At 40.1% G+C, this 12,312-nt stretch overlaps 1 protein-coding gene across 7 annotated transcripts in view; it reads right to left on the bottom strand.

Moving 5' to 3' along the window:
- Positions 1–12,312, bottom strand: part of PTPRK (protein tyrosine phosphatase receptor type K) — a 484,221-nt gene that overhangs the window by 227,450 nt on the left and 244,459 nt on the right. For all 7 annotated transcript variants that reach the window (XM_081094205.1, XM_081094206.1, XM_081094207.1 and 4 more), the window contains exon 4: positions 2,159–2,240. In XM_081094205.1, coding sequence (XP_080950331.1) covers positions 2,159–2,240 — 82 coding nt within the window. The remainder of the gene's footprint in view (positions 1–2,158; positions 2,241–12,312) is intronic.

Raw genomic sequence — 12,312 nt, 5'->3', positions numbered from 1 at the left:
ATGTTACTTTTTTCCAGGAGAAGAATGTTGTTGATACTTTTACCTTTGCCCAAGGTTCATAACATATGGAAGAAAATTGAATTTTCTTTGCACTGGAAGATACCACTTCCTCTCTCACTCTCACAGTTCTTTTCCTCAATAGCTCTATCACCTATTGCTCCATTATTGCTAGAGCATTGCTCTATAGAATCAACAGTTAATAAAAAAGTTACAAGTCAAAGCAAGTAAAGAGATCAAATAAGCACAAAACAGAGCATAATGGAAAAATATAATGAAAGCATATAATATCTAAAATACTGACATGCATGACTGTTGAACTATTAAGCAACACTTTAAGCAGTTGGATCTTTTTTTAATTATTTCAATAGCTATAACCCTGTAGTACTTCAAAGAACAAGGGAATATTTGTATTTCTCTCAAATAGAGTATCAGCTTAGCTACTGCTAAATCCACTTCCTATTCCTTTATGTTCCTAAGAAAGTTACCCAAAAGAAATATTATAGCAACAGAAAGTGATGAGGGCAGTCAAAAATATACTATACATGAATTACATGACAATCAAATAAGTGTTTTCTATAATGGCCATTTAAAACTGAAGCTTATTCATGTTTCCAACTGAAAGGAAATATAAGCAAGAAAAGCTAAACCTTAGTGACTAAAAGAAGCTCATGGAGGACCATCTCACAATGAAGCTGCTGTTGTACTCAATTCATATTATTACTTGGCTGGTGAATATTTCCTTTAACACCTCTCTTTTAACTAGGGTAAATGAACAGTAGATAGAAACATCATTCTGATATACTAATGAATTGGAAGAACTGAGTAAACCAGCTTTGAGTGTGATAATTGAATTCTTTTTCTGAGAACATGCATAAATCATTTGAGCTTTGTCTGCCAGTCTTTTTCCAGAGCCCCATCTTGGTAGGCACTTCAGAAAGAGGGATGCTGGAACTAGAACAGTGACTCTCAAACTGTGAGCTCTATACCAGCAGCACAGGGCACCTGGGAACGTATCAAAAATGCAAATTCAGAGGCCCCACCAGGCCTGTAAATTAGAACAGGGGAGGGGCCAAGCAATCTGGGATGTGCCATACTCCATAGGGGATTCTGATGCAAACTAGGGTTTTACAAACACTCACCAGGAGCACAAGCCTTGATCTCTGGAACTTGGCAAGCTGCTTCTGATGTGCTAGAGAATTTCTACCAAGAGGATTACTCTATAGATCACCTACAATTTATCGGCCCTAGCAAATGCTGCTGTTGGGAAATATAGGTAAGTTTGAATTTCTGCAGCTGCATTATACCTGGTTCTACTGGATGCATGCAATAATTGTCTTTCAGGGAATGTAATGTAAACACAAATTTAGTTACCCCATTGGAAGACCAACCGAGTAGTATGCGACATAACAAAACAAGTTTATTTTTTGATTTCTATTGTTTTGTTGTTTAATATGGATTAAACAGCTATTTATGAGAACATAAAAAATCTTAGTTCTAATTGTGGAATAAGGTGAACTAATTTATTCACTTCACTTCAAATTTTGACTTGACTGATCCCATAAGTTAGTGAGGCTTCTTTGCTATTTTCCTTTCAGATAAACTCTGATTTGTTATTCTTCTTTGCTTGCCAGAAAACTTAATACCAAAAGACAGAACAAGTCTTACTTCGAGTTTCATTTACATTTGTATTTGGTTCTCAGTAATTAATTAAAAGGATACTTTAATAGTGTGTAATTAGTTACAGGTGTGAAAAATATTTGATTCAAAATCTCTAGATCAGTGGTTCTCAACCTTGACTGCACATTAGAATCGCCTGGGAATCTTTTTAAAATCCTGATTTCTGGGCCTCATCCTCCGGAAATTCTGTTTCTTTGTTACTAATATTGTGGCCTCGCCCCATAACAAAGAAACAGAATTTCCGGAGGATGAGGCCCAGAAATCAGGATTTTAAAAAGATTCTCAGGTGATTCTAATGTGCAGCCAAGGTTGAGAACCACTGCTCTAGAGATATTTCAGTGTTCCCTAAAACTGAGGAGAAGGCTAGGAGTAACAACAACAAAGGAGAGCGATGATCAAGTGATGAGCGATCAACAGTCACTGCCATGTAAGACAAGTGGTGAAAGCGCATAGAAAAATGCAATTCTTAATCACAACCTACCACAGGGATAGCTCAATACTTGGATGTCATCAATGGCAATATAACCACTTCTCCCTCCTGAGACTTCGGCTTCGAATATCACCTGTCAGAAAAAGTAGAAAACATTTAAAACAATCATTTACAGGGAATTTTCAGAGCAGAAAAAGAATAGCCATAAAACGCTTAAAAACTTAATTTGATTTTCTCCCTATAAGAATTTAAAATGTATCTTGTAATGTGAAGTCATTTCCTAAACTTTCCACAAATAAATAAAATAGTTTTTTGAAGAGCCATCAAATTACTGAGGTCAAGCAGCTCTCACTAAATTTTTTAAGGAACTACGATAAAGTGTTGTTAGATTTCCTGAATGGGCAATACATACACAAAATGAATAGGAAGATCCAGCAAATCCCAAATCTCTAAATTTCTCTTATTTGTTTTCTATTTTTTGTTACTTATTTAATATACACTAAGCTCTTACAATATGCCAGGCAGTAAGCTAACCAGCCCAAATATCAAATGATCAAAACTTTTTAAAGAGTTGAATTTTCAAAGATAGAGCTCATCAGATAGATTAGTGGCAATTCAGACAAAAGGGATAATATAATATGGAATGAAATAGAGCTGTGTGTTTGGGAACTAAATAAATATAATCTGTATGTCTACAAAGGCTCAAAGAAGAAGAGATGAGATTAGTAAGGAAAATGGTAGACCTTGAACACTATCAGAGTGATGTCAGGAGGATATCCTGTCAATAGTTCTATATAAATAAATATTACACAAAAAAGAGTCCATGTTCAAATATTAGCTCATGTTATAGAGCATTGTTGTTAGAGTCAATAGCAGAACTTCATATAGCCTTTCTTTTAACACTAGATTGCCCAAGGAAGTCATTTTGACTGCTTTTTAATTTCAATTAGAAAAACAATTATGTATATAAGGACACAATGTCTTAGAATTTTGTGACTTTTTGTACAACATATAAATGCGTTTATTAATAATTGTAGTTACCTCCCCCTCCTTCATTTCCGGTATATATATATGTGTTATACCTATATTGCCCAAAAGCAGTCATTTTGACTGCTTGGGGAAATTATGACTCTTATTATTGAATTGAGTAAATTTCTTATATGACCAGTTCAGCTCTGTATTGAAATAACAGTTTTCATTTTTTTCGATTACCGTCACATGATAACATACAAGTACATGATAAATTGTCGATACTTGATAAGTTGCAGTTGCTCAATAAGCTAAACTAGTACTTGTTATTTGCATCTTTATGCAGTGATACTTGTTCTAATAAGTTGTTTATTTTATTTCTTTTGCGCCCTAAATTCATGAAAGAAATGTCGAATAGAAGTGAGTTATTGGAAAAGCTAAGGAACATAAGTGAAGAGTGCTCTGATATTATTCTTTCACAATGCAGTCATTTTGACTGCTTTTGGGCAATATAGGTATCTACTAAATTTCAGTCTTTCTAGTGTTAATAATGTGTGCTGTGAGTTTCAAAGAGGAAATAGAGATAGCATGCCATATTTCAACATTTTATTTGACTATGGGTTCCTTTATTTATTAAGATACATAAGTAATTTTGGAGTATTTTGGAAAACATTTTAAGAAATGTAAGGGGGAGTTTATGTTTATTGCATGAATTACATAATCAAATCAGCCTATCCTATCTAATAAAAGAGAAACATGGTAATTAGTGTACGACCGCTACCCTTCCCATTGGCTAATCAGTGAGATATGCAAATTAACTGCCAGCCAAGATGGCGGCCGGCAGCCAGGCAGCTGGGAGCGAATATGAGGCTTGCTTGTTTAAGTGATGGAGGAAACCAACGTTCCCCGCCTGCCTTGCCGGCCTCTGAGCTTGCAGTTTAAGAAACATTGTAACAAATATAGAAGCTAAACAAAACCCCAGAAACCAGCTTTCAGCTGGCTGGGATCTCAGAGCTGGAGTTGATACAGAGTTTCAATTATAGAACCTAAACAAACCAGATACCTGCTTTCAGCAGCTAAGGCCTCAGAGCTGGAGCCAGAGCTAAAGCTGGCCCAGAATAAAAAAAAAAGAAAAAAGGAGCAGTTGGGAGCTTCAGTCCCTGCCTGAAAACAGCCCTCAGCCCCTCACCCAGACCGGCCAGGCACCCCAGTGGGGACCCCCACCCTGAAGGGTGTGTGACCAGCTGCAAAAAGCCATCATCCCCTCACCCAGGCTGGCCAGGCACCCCAGTGGGGACCCCCAGCCTGATCAAGGACACCCTTCAGGGAAAACCAGCCAGCCCCCACCCATGCACCAGGCCTCTATTCTATATAGTAAAAGGATAATATGCCTCCCAGCCCTGGGATCAGCAGAGCCGCAAGGACTCCCAGCACCAGGATCAGCGTGACAGGGGGCAGCGCCCAAACCCCCTGATCGCCCTGTGGCTCTTGTGTGACAGGGGGCGGGGCCACAACCTCTCTATCGGCCCTGCTCTGTTCCTGACAGGGGAAGGCGCTCCAACCCCCTGATTGGCCCTGTTCTGTGCCTGATAGGGGGAGCTCCCCAACCCCCTGATCACCCTGCGGCTCTGTGTATGACAGGGTGCGGCGCCCCAACCCCACCCCCACCCCACGGGCCCTGCTCTGTGACGGTGTAGAGCCATAACCTTCTCATCAGCCCTGCCCTGGGTGTGAAAGTGGCGGCACCCCAACCCCCTGATCCGCCCTGCTCTGTGTGTGACAGGAGGCAGTGCCCCAACTCCCCTATCGGCCCTACTCTGCGAGTGACAGGGGGGAGCTCCCCAACCCCCTGATGGGCCCTGCTCTGTGCGTGACAGCGGGGAGCTCCCCAACCCCCTGATTGACCCTGCTCTGTGTGTGACAGGGGGCAGCGCCCCAACCCCCTGATTGGCCCTGCTCTGTGAGTGACAGGGGGTGGCGCCGCAACCTCCCATTGACCCTGCCTTGAGTGTGACAGGGGGCGGTGCCCCAACCCCCCAATCGGCCCTACTCTGAGCATGACTGAGGGTGGCATCGCAACCTCCTGATCCGCCCTGCTCTGTGCATGACAGGGGGCGGTGCCCCAACTCCCCAATCGGCCCTGCTCTGAGCCCGACCAGGGGCTGCACCTAGGGATTGGGCCTGCCCTCTGCCACCCGGGAGCAGGCCTAAGCCAGCAGGTCGTTATCTCCCAAGGGGTCCCAGACTGCGAGAGGGCACAGGCCGGGCTGAGGGACCCCCCCACTCCCCCCCCGAGTGAACAAATTTTTGTGCACCGGGCCTCTAGTTAGAAATATATTTGGCTATCAGGTAAAGATGACCTAACGGAAGATAAGACTGGAAACAGTCTGGTAATATGCTACTAGCAGTGGAAATAGAAAAATGAGAAGAAAAAAAGGTAAAGAATACCAAGGAAAGAGACCAACTAGAACTTACTGACTCATCAGTTCCAGTAAGAGATGGGACAATTATGATTGTTGGTTTGGTCCACTAGATGAATGATACTATTGCAGGTCCCTAGCCAGGACTAATGATAAAGCAAAAGGTACACATTTTAGAGAGGAGATAACTAAGTACAATTCAGACATTTTGAATTTGATTTGCTTAGGATACATACAGGGTAAATGATTAGGAGAGAGCTAGGCAGATGTATCTGGAAGAGAAGAGGAAAAAAGCGCTGGAAAGGAGGCAAGAAGCCAGTCAGCAGAAGTAAAGCCAACAAAGTGTGATTCAGACACAATGGACAGGGGAGGAAGAGAAAGAAGTATCAGGAAGCTTCAGGCAGGCCACCACTCCCACCAAAAGGATTAGAAAAGTCCAGATAAATTACAATAACCAACATTCAGAAGAGCAGAAATGTACATGAACAATGGCATCTATATGCACACAGGTTTTAGGAGGGCAGTCTCTGCACGGTGATCCCGTGATCCATCTCCAGCCATGTCTCTTTTTCCTTGGGAATACTGGCCAAACCTGGGATTAGGCTGTGATTCTAGCTCAGCACAGACTTAGGGCCGCTGATGGAGGAAAGTAAAAACAGTGAAGCTTACTGTCATTGTGTGAAAATAGAATGACAAACTGGAAATTTGGGGAGTATGGCTTTTTAAAAAAGATGTAGGCCATGGTAATATATATATATATTACCATAGACAATATATATATATGAAATACAGGAAAGAGGTCAAGAAAAACTATAATTAAAAAGTATCAACTGGAGGTAGCCATTAAGAATGTCCGGGTAACTTTTTGACAGACAGTTTTTCTATAGCGGAGTCAGAAGCTTTAATGTTGGCTGAAACTAATTAACATGTATTGCACTTACTATAAACAAGAGACGGTCCTAAACTAGCCTGCACATTCATGCGAGCAGCTGTTGTTTACCCACCACCACACCACACCCCTTTAATCCTCACTACCATCATATGAAGTAGGTATTATTTTTATCCTCAATTTAAAGAAAAGTTCGGTAACGAGACCAAAGTCTAACAGCTAACAAGTGGTGGAGCTAGCCCACCTCTAAGCTGTATTCTTCCATCCACTTTACTACACTACCTCTCAAGATAAAGAAGCAAACGGTGAGAACATTTCTTTTAAATAGGCTTTAAATTTCCTTTTAAAGTCTGAAATTTAAAAAAAATCAATGTCATTTTAAATAGCATACTAATTAGGTGTTATATGACTAAACAGCAGTATCATCAGCATTACAGCCTTCCTATCCTGGTCCCTACTTTTCTATCCACCCAAAAGCCAATGACAATAGGACGCACACAGTAGGCCGGGTGGATGATGAATCTCCCATCCATCCACTCCCAGCACAAACCTTCTCCTACGTCATTTCTTTTCAACTTCAGGTTGGCCCTTTATGCCTGTTGATTTCACTGGAATAAGTAGAAGCTGAGAAGTAGGAGAACAAAATCTTTGGGGGAAGAGAAATGCTTCATGATGAAAGGATAGCTCACCCATGAACAGATATATGTGTCTGTATATACATATGATTTATGCGTCACATAAATGTATTTGCTATGAAAACAATTATCTTGATACTTTTTAAATATCGGAACAAAGCCTTAGCAAGAAGTAGAGGAGGGAATCAACTTTAAACAATGTATAACTTGAAAAAAAATTGTGGTTGTTAAGCCACCTTCTCGGGGATGAGAAAACCTGTTCTTGATTCCCAAGTCTTCGTCTACAAATTCTTGAGCAAATCACATAACCTTTTAGAGGCTAGTCCCAATTCCATAATACCGATCAACTGCAGCTTTCATTACAATACCTTATGAGGATTGAAAGTGCCCTCTGTAAAAGTGCTTCATAAACCAAACGGTAATATTACCAACATTGTTGATATGTAAGATTTGGATAGGTGTATCCCAGGAAAATATTTTATTTGCATGAATGTAGTTCAAGGAAAGGGAAGGCACTGAAAAAGTGAGAAACCCATTTTTAAAAACCAAACAAAACATTCTTAAAAATAGACCACACATCTGTATAATTCATCATTGCGAGTTATCTCAGTTTTGTTTTAGTCAGCATTAATTAAATTACTTTAAATTCTAGGCTTATCTTAGTTTTACCTTCCTGAACTGTTTAAACTTCCTTCGCTCCATATAAATGATATATTTAAACATGATTACTACACCCTTGAGAAAAAGGTTTATTTGTTCTTTTAAATGGAGGTTTATTCTGGACAATAAATTTAGGCCTTGATTTAAAAGAAGCGGTTCTTTATTAAAAAAAAAAAAAAAAGTTTCTCTTTTTTAGTGACCTCATTTTCCGTGCTAAGTGTTGTCTTTGCCTCATTAACGAGAGCTAGAGGAAATTTCTAAGATCAGATTCCTTTACTGCTAAGGATCTAATCAGCTTCATCACTTCAACAGAGCCCTCACCTTGTAAGGCTCTTCTGTCCGGTCAGGGGAAACAAATCCAAACAGCTTAATTACACAGAGCTTGCTTGGGCTAATGCTCGGGTCAGATCTAATGCTTGGTGTCAAGTATTCTACCAGGGCTTCCCAGAAGACAGAGCACTGAAAGCCATACCAGATGTCAACTTTAACCCATCCAGGAGGCCAGCCTGGGAACAGAATACATGGGCTCTGCTTTTTATGCTGTTTTCACTCCACTCCATTACCTGAAATACTGAAGGTGATGATTCTAATCAAATTTTTGCTACTCTAGCAACATTCTTGGATTATTAGCTAAATAAGTGAAGTAAAAGTTAAGTTAAAGTAGAAGAGGAGGGGGGAGAAGGCAAACCTGAAAGAACAAAGACAACTTTATTCTTCGGTAAACTGAATGAATGCGGAGGAAGTACCCAATACAATGGGAAATTGAACCCGGAGTCAGGAAGCCTGGGATTTAGTTTTTGGTCACTATTGTATGTCACCCAAGTAATGTATTTACCTGTGCCTTTGTAGCCTCACCTGGGCATTACTGGCCTTACCTATGTCATGGCTTCTTGTGAAGACTGAATGGCATATGTGAAATGATTAAATGATACATGAAATATCATGCAGTATAAGATATTAAAGATATCTAAAATAGCTGGAAAAATGTGCACTTCATTTTCTTTCAATATGTCATAATGTTAAAACTAGTGTTGCCTCCAAAGTCAGATTCTGTATGTGTAACTTTAATTTATGAAAAAACGTATGAAAACTGCTCATGTGACTTTATGTAAAGTTGAAACCTCAGTATCCACCTCAGGGCTTAAGGGAGGATTAAATGAGATAATACACATGAACCATTTACCACAGTTTGGGGCACACAGTAAATGTTCTATGTTAAGGGGCACCACTGTAGTCATGGAAAAAAATTCATAAAGGACACATGTACTAAAATGAAATTTCTTACCATTCCCTCTCTCTCTCTCATGAAAACCTTCTGGCCACAATTTGGGGGGGAAAACAACATAAATACTGGTATTTTATTCTCATAAACCTCCCTGACTTTGTGTTTTTGTGATTTGAATTTTTAAACACTGAGCATTGCTAATGTAAAGTTCTATGTAAATTCCACATTTGCCTTCAAAGAACAAATGTACAAAAATCTAAACCTATTTCAAAATATTCACATACAAATTTTCATAATAATAAAAGATAATTCCATCCGTATCAAGGGTTACTACAGCACCTGTGTCTCCATCGTCATTACAATATATGAGGCCTCCGAGTCAGAAACTATAGTTAATTCAACTTTGTGTCCTCAGCGCCTATTCATAGTGCCTGGCACATAGCAGGCATTCAACAGATGCTAGCTGAACCATAACCACAAATTATATACACACACAGACGTACACACATATTCACAAAGTATGTAATATATATGAACAAAAGTATATCAACATCATTAAATATAAATGACCTTTCGCTCATGTAAACGTTAAACATTGGATTCTCAAGGATCCATCCTAGGCCACCTTCTCTCTGGCATACCTTCTACCCAGATAGGATCAAGGAAGACAAGCCTGCAAAAAGACAGAGGAGACTGAGGCAAAAAGTGTGTATAGAAATATAAAAGGGAAACGGAGATACATGGTGTCACAAAAGCCAATAAAAGAACATCCTGCCGGCATGGCGCAGTGCCTGAGTGTCCACCTATAAACCAGGAGGTCACAGTTCAATTCCTGGTCAGGGCACATGCCCAGGTTGCTGGCTCAGTCCCCAGTGTGGGGTGTGCAGGATGCAACCAGTCAATGATTCTTTCTCATCATTGATACTTCTATCTCTCCCTCTCCCTTCCTTTCTGAAATAATATATATTTTTTATTTTAAAAAGAACATCGGAAGTGGAAGACAGGTCAGGACCAAATGCTGTTCAAACGCCAAGTAAACGAGTAAAGTATAAGAGGATGAGTTTATGTTATGGTCAGAAAGTGAGATGCTTACATGGAAAGTGAGAACACTTGTGAAATATTATAAGATCTGTTTAATCGGAGCATCAGGTTAAAATAAGGGGGGTGACTTAGGGAGATAAGGTAAAATAGGAAAGTGATTCCGGAGATGAGGAAAAATAAGGGAGGTGATTTTGGGGAAAGAAGAGGTAAAGGAACCAATAGGGGACTTTCCACAGTCATCAGGCTGGTGGAGAACCTTAGAAGTGGACATAGCAACTAGCACTGAAGAGTATGATGAATAGAAGAAAATGCTTGGGGTCCGCGGGAAGGCAATAATGGGAAGGGTGGCATGATTAAAAGGGAAGAAATCCGAAGGGGTGGAGTGTTTCCTATCCACTAACCTGATCCCGAGTGACTTGGGAGTTAATATCTGCTCTTTTAGAGACTGTTTTGTAAGACGTGTCCTCAGGCTGGAGTCACACACAGAGCATGATTACAATTGTAGCGAACTGTTTAAATAAATTTTCAAAGTCTATCCTCCTCTACTGAAATAAAAGGTCTTTGAGGGCAGTGACTGGTCTTACTCAGCACAGCATCAGTGAACCACAGGCTCCTGTTGAAAGCTGGAGCTAGAAGGAGTTCCACTATGTTAAAGAAAACAAATATGTAATACCAGTGCATTCTGGTAAATGGTTTTGTCTTAAGAGAAAGTATGGAATAAAGTATTCATTTAGTTCACCTTTACATAACTCAGAAAATGTTGTTGACATCAAATAACTCTCCCTTGAGAAAGCTCCGGATAATTTTCCCAAGCTAATTTAGAAATCATGAAAATATAATTACTTCCCTTGAATAGTTAATGCTATAAGGAATGCCTTTTTGCTTATGGCCCCCAGAAGAGCTTGTATTGAATCAGTCAAATGGCTATGTGGAAACTTCAAAATCTGGGACCTAGTTTCTTCCTGAATGTGAAAATATTCCAATTCTGTTCATACTTAAAGATTAATATACACAGCCTCGCTGGTGTGGGTCAGTAGTTGAGCATCGTCCTATGAAACCAGAAGGTCACGGTTCGATTCCAGGTCAGTGCACATGCTTGGGTTGCGGGCTGGATCCCTGGTGAAGGGAGTGCAGGAAGCAGCCGATGAATGATTATCTCTCATCATTGATGTTTCTATCTCTCTCTCCCTCTCCCTTCCTCTCTGAAATCAATAAAACATATATTTTTTAAAAGATTAATATACACATAACTGGCGGGTGTTGCAAAAGCCCCATGCAGAGCAGGTAGTCGCAGGTGCCCATTGCAGCTCCTCTCTCAGAGGCAGTCAATCTGGAATTCTGCAATCTCAGTACAGTGTGAGAGAGGGGTCTTCTCCCTGGCAGACCCTGCACGCTAGGCTGGCTTGCCTATTGACTCCTGCGATAGTTGATTTCCAAGAGTCTCACATGTGAAAATGCCTTTAGTAAAGGCCCTGAGATGAAGGCATAAACAGCCTTTGCTGGCTGCTTACTTGTTTATTTAGTTCCTGAAGGAGATAAATACCTGAGCTGCAAAAGGTGCATAGGTAAAATATGTAAGCAAGGGAAATACTGGTACATTCTTTGGCTTTAAAGCTGCTGGCAAGAGTAATTAGGGGATTCTTATTATATGCCAAACATGGAAGGCAGTTAAGATCTATAATATAGCTCAAAATGATTCTTCGTCTAAAACCCTTTCATATTGCAGATTTTGGCTATCCCTGCACCTCCATGACTTACAGATGCATAAGCATTCAAAGGCAGTTCTTTTGATTAAGACATGCTCAGATTAAATATGGCCAGTTTCTTAGGACCGGTCGTGTTGAGACTTAACCTTAGGACTTTGCAGTCTGCAGAGAGTAATTAGCTTTCCTGAGTACAGACAGGCTTTCTGCATGGTGACAAGGTCTGCCACTCAACAGAAGCTGCTGTTGAACAGCTTGCTTGCTTTCACACACACAACACACATACGTGCATACACACACAATTTATCTACACACAATTATAATAATGTACTAGTGACAAGTTGATTTTAGAATGCAAAGTCTATGTATAGTATAGCCAAGTATTCTTGAATAAAATGTCAATGTTACAAGAATGCCCTGAGGTTTAGCATTCTCAATCGCCCTAGATGATAAGAACTTCTACATCATCTAACACAGGTGGCAATATTAGTTATACCAAGACTGCACTTGCATGAAAACAACTACAACATCCATCCAACCACAAGCCTTTTCAGTTATACTGAGTTTGTCTGATAAACAACAGAATATCAGTCAAAGCACACACCAGTGTCCAGTAAAACAGTAAAAATGCAAGATCACAGATCAAAAGCAGAAAATAAAACC

Source organism: Myotis nattereri (assembly GCF_964212035.1).
Source record: "Myotis nattereri genome assembly, chromosome: 6".
Lineage (NCBI taxonomy): Eukaryota > Metazoa > Chordata > Mammalia > Chiroptera > Vespertilionidae > Myotis > Myotis nattereri.
This window is presented reverse-complemented; position numbering and strand designations above follow the sequence as displayed.